Genomic DNA, 11,537 nt, shown 5'->3' with positions numbered 1-11,537 from the left:
GAGGAGGGGAAGCTCCCGCCACTGCATGCCACTCATCTGAAAGCTGCTTGTCCAGTGCCTCATCCAGCACTTGCCCCCCACCATCCCCTTCCTGATGAGCCACAGCTCTGTGCTGCGCCCACTCCACCCCACCCTGGCTGGGCAATGCTTGGCACAGCCCCTGGCCCAGCCCCACACCCTTCCTCACTGGAGGGGCCTTGATCTCCCTTCCCTCTCCTTCCACCACATCAGACTTACCAGCTGGAAGCAGCTCTCCATGCTGCTGGTCTGGGTATCAGAAATCAGATCGGTATCAGCCAATATGCTTCCTTAAAAACTGGCTATCAGTAATGGCTGCAAAAATCTCTATCGGTGCACCCCAGTCAGATCAGAATTACCAGAAATGACTGGACGAGGGTGAACAATGCTGACCATTACACCTGACTCTACTTAGCACTTATGCTAGGATAATCTAATTAAACCTAAGCATCCTTATGAAGTAGGTAATCAAGTATTATCCCCATTTTATAGATTGGATAAAATGAGAGACATTAAGTGGCTTGTTCAACCAGCAGCAAAGCTAAAACAAATCTTAGATTTTCTGTTGGTCAATCTTTCACATTCAATGCACTGAGCATTTTACCTAATGGCAGGTGCTGTTGTCTTCTAAACTGGCATAAAATACATGATCAAAATAGAAAAATAAGATGTACATCCCCAAAATCTTGCTATTTTCATGAGCATCATAAACAAATGTGTTTAGTAAATGGATCCTACTTCACCCCACTTTTACATTTAACATAGGGACAAATATGTCACCATCAAACAAGATATAAACTGTTCTAGTCTCCAAAAATTTTCATTTACTGTTGCTGTCATCTTGTATAAAAGGGCAATTTTGGGGTAGTAGAACCATGACTTTCTAATATGACATGAAAGGAGTTATTTTTACTCTTGGGGCATCTACAAAGGTAAAAACACCTTCCATAATGCAATCTACTGGATAAAAAGCATTAAGATTTAAGACTTATTTTAACAGGATAATTAACTTTAATCTTCATCCTCATATTTATTTAAACAAGCAAGTCAAACTGTCAGTGTCCACATATAAGACCTGCAAGAAAACAGATGTATTGGAGCAAACTGACTTTAATCACAAGTTGTAATTAAATTTTTTTCCTAATGTTTAATTAGGCAATGTACAGTAAAATCTTTGTTATCTGGCATTTAAGTAACCAGAAATTTTATTAACCGGAATTTCTGGCTGGCCAGTTGGCCAGCTGGACACAAGGGGTAGAAAAGCTTGCACCCTGCACTGCTGCTGCTACCCCTCCCTTCCCCCATCCCTGCTCAGTGTGCGGCCTCCATGCCCTCCCCACCCCCATGTTATCTGAAAACCCTTGCAGGGTTTCATAGATTCATAGACTTTAAGGCTGGAAGGGACCTCAGAAGATCAATGGGTCGAGCCCCCTGCACCAAGCAGGAATGACAACTAGGATCAAGTTACCCCAGCAAGGTGATGGTCCAGTCTCCTCTTGAAGATTTCCAGAGTAGGTGATGGTACCACATCTGAAGGAAGTTTATTCCACAGTCAGGACACCCTGATGGTGAAGAAAGTTTTCCTAAAGTTGAGTCTGAAATGGTCTGTGGCCATTACTCCTGATTTTCCCCTTGGGTGCCCTGGTGAACAGCTGTTCACCAAGCACTTGATATGCTCCCCTAATGTAGCAGTAAACTGCTACCAGGTCTCCTGTCAGCCTTCTCTTTTTCAGGCCGAAGAGTCCCAGGTCCTTCAGCCTTTCCTCGTATGGCTGGCTTGTTGTTCAAGTCTCTGATCATATGGGTGGGCCCTTCTCTGGACTCTCTCAAGCTTATCCATGTCCTTGTTAAAGAGCAGCGCCCAAAATAAAAGTGCGGATTATTTCAGATAACCGGAATTTTTACATAACTGGCAATCCCCTTACCCCAAGGATGCCAGCTAACAAAGATTTTACTGTAATAATAAATTCAGGTATTACTATTGTTTCCACAGAAACACAGATGCCAAACAGAACCCAATCTACTATATTCACTAATGTGACATGAATAACTGTGGTGGTGATCTATATCCAAATATGGAAATATCTTCTAAAATAAAAACAAAAATAGTACCAAAATAGGTCTGTTCAAAATGTTCCCATTTTCCAAGTTGGATTTAATATGACAAGACATCTTTTAAAGTCACAGAACACATGAAATACAAATTTAGAAAATATAGCAGCATTGGAAATGATCCCAATTTAGGTCACTGCAAGCAGCTATGGGTAATTCTGTACTATTTCTAATGGAGCTGCTCTGAATTAGTATTTCAAAGACTTGCCATAGATTCTCTTTCCACAACTGCTTTAAATGTTGTAAAATAACTCCATACTGGTGAACTGAAGGCAAGAGACTTGTATGTAAACAGTGTTTTCTCCATTTAATATGAGTAAGTTTTAACATTCTGAATTCAAATTGTAGCAGAACACAACTAAGAGGAAAAAATAAGGATTGTACCTTATCTAAAAGAACTTCACTCTTCTTCACTTCTAGAACCTTGGAGAGGTAACGACACAGCTCTGCATTTGCCTCCCCGTCTGATGGAGGTGCAGCAATAGCTACACTTACTGCCTCAGTTGTCACATCTATAATAAAAACATTAGCATTTTATCAAGGTACTCAACAAGGTCTACTTTAAAAACGTACGGTTCCTATTTTTAGAATTTTTTTTTGTTTAGGACAAAATAAAAACCTCTCAATAGTGTATTAGATAACAGATCACATAATATTGACTATTAAGACTATTCACTTCAGTTGTATTTTCCCATTTACCAGCAAGACTAGTTAGCTCCTCAAATGCATGTGCCTTCTGAGAAGAGTGGGCCCTTGACATCAGAACCCAACACTTCTTTCCCTTTCCATCCTTCCTCATTATAAGTCAATCACTCCTATGCCATTCAGATTGTCTTCTCCAATTGTCAATGTGGTTGTTTTTTTATACAGCTCATTCTGATGATCATAACCTGTATTGTGACAATACGCTAGTATCCGTTACCAATAGTTAAATTCACACTACACTATCAGACACCTGTTGGACCAGCATCTCAACCTGCGGTACGTGTAGCCCTGGGGGTACGCGAGACACAGGCAGGGGATACGCAGGTATCCCAACACTCTCTTACCCGCTTTTCCTCTCAGAACTATGGCAAAAGATTTGGTGCACCACACATTGCATAGCACTTTAATTTCCCCAGTAATCATTTGGCGTGCTGCGCTTTGCACGGCACTGGGTTCAGCCCTCCTAGCTTTGGCCTACATCACCTCTAGCCTAGGTACATACTTGAGTTGTGCACCCCGGTGTAAAAGGTGGCAACCCTACCCACACCAGATCAGACGTGTGTCATATCACAGCCTTACATACACAGCCCTTCTTTTAACATATGGCACACATTAGTCTGTAAACACAAAATCCCACGAAAAATTGAGCGTTGGGATACTTGTTAAAATCTACAGAAGTTAGGGGGTACTTGCTACTTAAAAAGTTGAGAAACACTGCTGTAAAGGACTTTTTGTACTTAAGCCTACAAGCAGGGCAGCCCTCATAGGCAGGCTGTCCAAACCTGCACTCACTGCTTATCTCAGAGAATTGGAAGTGAATGGGCAGATTTTATTATTATTACTATGAATAATAGTAATATACATACATATGTACATAGACATATAGACATAGATGTATAGACATAAATATGATAAATATTATTTATTGTGATATAATGCTCTCACATCATTTTAATCCTACTTCTCATCAAAGCCCAGCCCCGAGCCAACACAAGCCGAGCTGCGAGGGAAAAATGTGTTCAGCTGCTTTCAAAAGGAAGCGGTTGAGCCCCTGCCTACCCCGCACGTCAGCTGGCCTCACCCCCGGAGCGCGGAGAGGAAGGACACCAGCTGCCCGCCCTCCCGGGGACCCCCCCGGCTGCTTCTCCCTCAGCGAAGCCCTAAATCCCCGCGGGGCGGAGAAGCGGAAGGCGCCACATGCAGACGGGTGGCTTCCTGCCTCACGGTCAGACCGGGCCGGGCGCGGACCCACCTGTGACAGCGCTGAGCCGGGCGCCGGGCTTGGCGTGGACGGCGATGGTGACGCTCCCATCTCTGCCCGCGCCCACAGGGCTGCTGCTCGTCCCTTTCCCCGACAAGACACGACCCGCCGAGGTCACCGGCGCCGTCCCCTCCCGGCCCGCTAGACGGACCTTCCTGGGCATGGCCCGGCCGCCGCTCCGCGCCCAACCGCGCAGCCCCGCGCACCGCCGACGGAAGCCGGCGAGAGTCAACATCATGTAGGGCCGCTCGCGGCCCGCACTTCCGGCAACAGCAGCAAACTCCGCCCACCGCGGCTGCAGTGAGGCGGCGGGGTTTATACACGGGCTGGTGCGGCTCTGGAACTTCAAGGCATAAAATCAAAGTGGGGGGTGGAAGGGACCTCAGGAAGTGGCTTGGCCAACCCTGCTCAAAGCAGGACCAGCCCCAACTACATGTCCCAGCCAAAGCTGTCTAGCTAGGTTTTGAAAACCCCCAAGGATGGAGCTTCCACCTCTCTAACAACCTGCTCCAGTACTCTACTACCCTCCTAGTGAGAACAACCTTCCTACTATCTAACCTGAACATCCCTTGCTGCAACTTGAGCAGTCTAGCTCCATCCTCTTTTGAACCCCCCTTCAGGTAGCTGAAGGCTGCTATTAAACGCCCTCTCAGTCTTCTCTTCTCTAAACTAAATAAGCCCAGTTCTCCCAATCTTTCCTCAGAAGTCATATTCCTCAGCCCCCTAAACATTTGTTGCCCTACTCTGGACTCTCTCCAACTTCTCCACATCCATTCTGTAGTGGGGGGCCCAAAACTGAACACAGTACTCCAGATGTGGCCTCAACATTGCTGAAAAGAGGGAAATAATCACTTCCCTTGACCTACTGGCAACACTCCCACCAAAGCAGCTGAGGATGCTGTCAGCCTTCTTGGCAACAAGGGCACGCTGCAGGCTCATCTTCAGCTTATTATCCACTGTAACCCCCAGGTCCTTTTCTGCAGACAAAAAAGAAACTGACCACTTCAGCCTTTTCTGCATCCCATCACAAGGTTTCCTCCCCAATTCAGTAAGGGACTCACTGCCACCGATCCTCCTCTTGCTACCACCCATGCTTATAGAAACCCTTCTTGTTACCCTTTACATCCCTTGCTATGTGCAACTCCAATTGCACTTCAGCCTTCCTGACTTCAGCCCTGCATGCCCAAGCAATGCTCTTATAGTCTTCCCTAGCTATTTCTTCAAGTTCCCACTTGTTATAAGCTACCTTTTGCGATTTAGTTTACTGAAGAGTTCCCTGCTAAGCCAAGCTGGTTTTCTGTCATGCTTGCTAGTTTTCCCACACATCAGGATGATTTGTTCCTGCACTCTCAGTAAGGCTTCCTTAAAGTACAGCCAGCTCTCCGGGACTCCTCCCCAGTCTGGCTTCCCAGGGGATCCTGCCCATGAGTTTCCTGAGTGAGCTGACGTTTGCTTTTCTGAAGTCCAGGGTCCTTACTCTGTTGCTCTCCATCCTTCCTTTCCTCAGGACCCTTTCCTCAAAGTCAACCTTGTTTTACAGCCTGAACTAGATACCGTTCTCCCTCTGGCTAAATGGACAATTAGCTTAGGCAAGAAACTGCTGAATGAACAGGAATCTCCAACCTGTCATTTTCACAGAACAAGGAGGGAGCAGACTTGTCCCAGGTCCAGAAATCCCCCAGTCCGTGCCCATCCACAAGTGCTTCTTTGCGTCACTTAGAACTGTGCTTGCTCCTTCTGCTGCAGCAGAAACAGCTACAAACTTCTTTACAAGAGCATGTTAGACACATTCCTTAGTAGGGCCAAATGAGCGGTTAATTTCACTACCCTAACCGCCCTCTGGGTTAGAGTCCCTTCTATCTTAACTTTTTAAACCAGGTTACCACTAGGAATTGTGTTCCCTACAGCTCAGCAAGTAAATGAAGAGCATGTATTGGAACACACATGAACTGCAATATGTGAAATATCAAAAGGGATTTGCCACTATACAAAATTATATATACAGAATATAGAAGCTGAGTTTAATATTCTTAATATCCTTAAAAAGCTATGCAACATCTTGAATTACAGGCCCCAAACTAGAATAAAAATGACAGTAAGGAAGGACAATTTCAGACCCACTGATCATGATTCTATGAGTTCTACTGTCATCCAGCAAGTAAGGAGGAATATGCCTTTTAGTAACAGCCCTGACTCAACACTGCTTTCCAAAACTCCAATAATAGTCATCGTTTTTAAAATCTTTATGAGCAGATCAAAAGACTGAACTAAAAAAGATTTACTGAAGATGAATTGAGTTTTCCACATCCCATGAAAGAAAACTGATGTGGTTAAGTGTGATTACTAAACCACTGGAATAAAATACTATCAAGTCAATACTGGCTTCTTGATTCACCAGAGCGTTGCAGTCTTGATCAAGACTCATGCATTTGCTGCAGCTTAGCAGGAAAACAGAAATTCACGGGAAGTTTTTCTGGGTGTTTAACTGAAATGTAAAAATTACCTTAGCCACAAAAAAAAATGCTTATTTAAATTCAATAATTACACATTTTTTGAAGAATTATTTTTGTACTAGACACTTTAATTGAAATCTTCATAAATAGCAGTTTAATGTCATGTCATATCAAACTGGTCAATTCTACCTGAATTGTTACAGTACTTTAAAAAAAGAATTAAGAATTATTTGCAGTCAAAAGTGGTGCAGGATTTTACTCACTCATTTTGAGCTCATTTTAAAAATAAAATGAACCTGATCCAGTTACTGCATATTCATCTATTAAACAGATATTACTGGCATTACACTTTTTTCTAAATAGTATAGCATTATTTCTGTAATGTTATATCAGCTAAAATGATAGTGATTTATTGTAGACTAGTTAGTGGGAGCATGCAGAATCCTGCAGAGGGGACAGGAATTTTTTCACTGTTGAACTATGTTTCTGTACATCTACAGATAATACTATCTATGGATATTCACTGTACCATTTGGAGGATTGTATCCCGTCATGTTACTTGAGTCACTGTAGATATATTTTCTAGGACTTATTGCACAAAACAGATACTTAGATCATACAGATTTTAGTAATGATTAATGTTAGAGCATCCAGTCATAAAATATTATCAAGAGATTTCTTGTAGTCTCAGATTTTCATAGACATTTTTGCAGGCACAGATTTATATACAATTGCCATTTCCATATCAATGTATATGTTCCAATACCATACTAAAAATACCAATTTCTGAATGAAAACTAAAATTGTGGAAGTACTGTACGCTGCAGATCTTGGCTGTAAGTACACGATATTTTCTTTAAATACAATTCCAGGTAATTTTTAGAGTGCTTACTCAGTTAATTCTTCCTGGCTCATCCAGTAAGTTAAGACGAAAGGAACATACCTACGATACAGTTTTGATAATGTACTACTTAAAAAAATGTAAGTAGTCATTTGACCCTGCAGAGACCATTCCAAGAACATTTAAAGAGAAATGCAACTCCAGAACAGAGCAATAGAGCTTTCTAAAAACAGGAAAAAAACATATACCAGAAGTCCATACCAAACAAGGACCTTCCAGTTCAAAGGAGGATTTTCACCATATACTGAAAAAGTGCAAGTACTCATAGAAATAAAAGCCCAGAATCACAAGATAACTTTTAAACAACCTTTACAACATAGATTGCTCCTTACTTCCAAGGCTTTGTGAAGATAACAAGCTATGTCTGTTAATTTATAGCCAATAACCATGCAGAAAAATAGATTTTTTCTTGTACCTCTTATAAGAAATGTTTTACAGTTTCATATTACACATTTAAGAGATTAAATATTTATGCAATATCACAGAGTTGGTAACTGTCACCAGTAGCAAGTAGTTTATGCTTAAGTCAGTCCATACATTGTTATATCCAAGACTATGAATCATAGGGAATTATGTATAAAATATTATTTCTGGTATTTGTCCATCTTCTATTGATGTTCCATTGTTGTTACCTGGTGAACTAAAAAAGAAAAAGCAGGTTTTGCTGGCAGTTGGAGATTCATGGATTACTTTCTTCAATCCTTTTGTGCCATAATGGGAATCAGGACCCTAATATAAACAGCAAAAGCAGTAGTGAGCAACTGAACCGGAGAAAAGGTAGCTACGTAGCATCAGCAAGACCCACAGAATATTATATTAGGTTCCATAAAATCTCTATATAGTCCTGCTATTTTACATGAAATCTTGAATTACTCACTTTACCAATATACTTCAGTTTCCAAATGCTACAGACCATGACAAAGTATTTGAACAATTACCTTCAAAAGGAGAATTTAGAGGCATGCGTCTGCTCTTGAACCAGACAGCTAGCAAGGCAGGGACATTTTAAATTGAGTTTACCATATAAACCTGACAAATTCAAGTGTAATGGCCTATCAAGCTAGTATGGTTAAGGCTTACCAGTTGCAATTGCAAACCACACCTAAGAAAAGGATGTGGCTAGCATCATGCCCAGCTGTTTTTGGCTTTTGATCGTGAATGACAAGGCACCCACTTAGCATTTGGGCTGACTAGGATCAGCCTTAGAAATTAGTGTAGAGCAAGACTCTAGTGCCATGACAGAGCAGAGAAGGCATCCTGCTAAGTAAGTGTAATTTAAGATATATGGACATTTGGTGCAATGCTTTTTCCTCCTTCCCCACTCCAGAACTATAAATTTTCCTTTGTATAGAGAATTAGTTAAGCCTTCCCAAATCACAACTATTTATTCTTTAGCAACGGACATAGCGGCCCTTTATATTTATGCAAGTACTTTTAAAAATGCATAACTCACATTTAAAACTGGGCCTAAAGAGAAAATTTCACTTTAAAGAAAGGAAAAGTTTTAGTCTACAACATAGCAAGAGTTGTAGGACTATAAATAAGTATTAAATTGATGTACCTACAGTCACTGTATAGATTAGGAAAGGAACAGTAAACGCTCCACATGCTTCCCCATGTCACTACTGAATGATAAAGCCAACTTTTATACCCATTTTTTACAATTAAACACTTCAGGGGGAAAAAATTACACAAAAGGACAGGTCCAAGTTTTGAAGCAAACTACCACTACTGCTAAATGAGAGGTATACATTCCCCCTTCTGCAAGCAAATTAATAGTTTTACAATGCATTAGGAATTAACCTTTAAAAAAATTTAAACACCATTTACTTAAATAATAGCGCTCTTTTATTTTATTTTTTTAATCAAGTTCCTTCAAGTTAAACCTTCCAATGTGGCTGCTCGTGGGCAACAGATTATTTACACTAGGATCTATTCTGGCTCCTGGATCAACCCAAAATTGAGAAGGCATAAAAAGGCACTAAGGAGGCTTTAAGTACCATCTCCCCTGTGCCTAACAGACACAGCACAGAACCTTGCAGTTACTGTAAAGCCGACATTAAACTAATCTGTAGTACTGCCACTGAAATGAAAATAATCTAAGACTTGAAAGCTATTTCCCCCACCAGGTGACAGTTCAGAGTTAGCTAAAAACATGGGCACAAGCAATTTTCCCTTTTGTTTTCTTCTGTAAGATGTACTCTAAGCATTCTTACTTTGAGTGTTGCACAAGCTGTATAACACACTGTTGGCAAAATCTCTATAGGTTCTTTGAACATAACTCTGAAAGTATTGGCGGTTCCATCACAACTAAATCCTGTATCATTCTGTCCAAGTGTCTGATTTTTCTCGTATTCAATTATCTGTATATAAAATATAAAGTTAAAAGAAAGTGAAATTAACTAGTTTTATAATTCTGAAAGAGAAAAATCTAGTCACAAAGAACTATCCAACATCAACAAACATATGATTATTTATATTAAAATACTCGTTACAGGAAACACTTCCTAACTCCACCCAATTGAATATAAAGGGCAGCATGACCTCAGCAATGATCTGTTGGTGAGGAGATCAATTTAGAGTTCTAAACCCCCTGAGCTCACTCCAATGATATCCTAGAGCATGAACCACCCATGGCTCTTTAAATAAAAGTCTACACTTCCTGGATAACACTGAGATATTAGCAAACCTATACTGCTAAGTATCTTTATAGGTTATTTAACAAGTACTCGCTAAACCATCTAAAAACACAATGATGCATCCTTCCATTTGTGTAATATCTGCAGTACTTTACGACCACACTATTCTTTGTTTCCATTTTATATTAATTTTGGCTGTTTGCAAACGTGAAAAAAAACAACAGAAAAACCTGGTGCTATATTTTAAATTTGGCACATTCCTGCGCCAAGCCCAGCACATGCCCAGAAGAGGAAGTGCATTAGTTTGACCCAGCTCTGCAGTGTCTGTATAGATCAGGTGCTTTAGTGGAGCTTTTTTAGGGCTTTTATCTAGTAGCTGATTGAATCATCTTTAGATAAAAGTACCAAAAAGCCCCGCTGAAATGCTGAGTCTATACAGATGCTGCAAAGCCAGGTCAATCTAACATGCTGCTGATTCTAGTAAAGTGAGGCTTTTTTATCCCCCACATCTGCAAGCATTTACTCATCTCACGCAGTTCCCCTGTTAGTTCTCAGAGGACAACAGGAATGACTTACCAAAAGCAGAAACTAATACTCTTCTATAGAATTCTTACTACCACTCTTGGTGGCAAATCCTGATGCAGGTAACCAAGCAGGTCTCATAAGTGTTAGATACAAAAATGCCCACATCTGATTTTTATTGCACTAGCAATCCCATATCCCAACCCAAAGCAGTATTGTGTTACACATTATATAAATGAGAACGCAACAGAAGCAGAGAAGTGCAAAGCAGACCTTACATTCAATAGGGCTTCCACAGTTGAAAAAGGCTTTATCATAGATCACAACTGAGGACAAACATGAACATTATACTGCTGAAGTCAGAGAATTTAACACATACAGTAGCAAAAACTGTATGAACCACCTGGCTTACAGAATTACTTCAGCTGAATCCAAATATACAGTAAACCTTATGTAAATATTATTGCTTATAATATGTTTAGTTTCTACACAATGCAAAAATGTACATTACCTGTATATTAACTTGATAGTCTGTGGGTCCATGAATTGATCCATACAATCCAAATCCCACAATGGAAATTCTTCTATTAACTGTGAATCTTATACAGGACAAAGAAAAAGCCAAATGAGGAATCTATACAATTATAGGGCTTTATCTGTTCAAGTCAGGTCAAAGAAAAGTTCCCATTAACTTGAACGGCACATGATCAAGGACAGAATAAAGTATTAAATTAAATTTAAATAGAGAACACTGAATGAATTCTATTAAGATATAGCTTCCAAAGGCCTATTTTACTGTAAAAAGCAAGCTGATGCTATTACATGAACATCTTTTGGAAAGACTCAATATTACTGAAACAAAAAAAAAAAAGAAAGAAATTCCTAAATCTTATCATCATTCAGACAGCTTGGAAAGGAAATTATAA

The 11,537-nt window shown here is 40.5% G+C and overlaps 2 protein-coding genes across 2 annotated transcripts in view; both read right to left on the bottom strand.

Annotated features, from left to right (window-relative positions):
• The window catches only part of CUNH15orf40 (chromosome unknown C15orf40 homolog), a 12,879-nt gene extending 8,620 nt beyond the window's left edge, over positions 1–4,259 (bottom strand). Inside the window, exons 1-2 of the mRNA XM_019503822.1 lie at positions 4,088–4,259; positions 2,515–2,642 (exon numbers count right to left, since the gene is read on the bottom strand). Coding sequence (XP_019359367.1) covers positions 2,515–2,642; positions 4,088–4,259 — 300 coding nt within the window. The remainder of the gene's footprint in view (positions 1–2,514; positions 2,643–4,087) is intronic.
• Positions 4,260–6,656: 2,397 nt separating this feature from the next.
• The window catches only part of BTBD1 (BTB domain containing 1), a 27,815-nt gene continuing 22,934 nt past the window's right edge, over positions 6,657–11,537 (bottom strand). The window contains exons 6-8 of the mRNA XM_019504127.1: positions 11,123–11,210; positions 9,667–9,813; positions 6,657–8,179 (exon numbers count right to left, since the gene is read on the bottom strand). Coding sequence (XP_019359672.1) covers positions 8,021–8,179; positions 9,667–9,813; positions 11,123–11,210 — 394 coding nt within the window. The 3' untranslated portion in view covers positions 6,657–8,020. The remainder of the gene's footprint in view (positions 8,180–9,666; positions 9,814–11,122; positions 11,211–11,537) is intronic.

This window comes from Gavialis gangeticus, unplaced genomic scaffold, assembly GCF_001723915.1.
Source record: "Gavialis gangeticus isolate Ggan-Ray unplaced genomic scaffold, GavGan_comp1, whole genome shotgun sequence".
NCBI lineage: Eukaryota > Metazoa > Chordata > Crocodylia > Gavialidae > Gavialis > Gavialis gangeticus.
The sequence above is the reverse complement of the archived record's forward strand: the minus strand, read 5'-3'. Positions and strand labels throughout refer to the sequence as shown.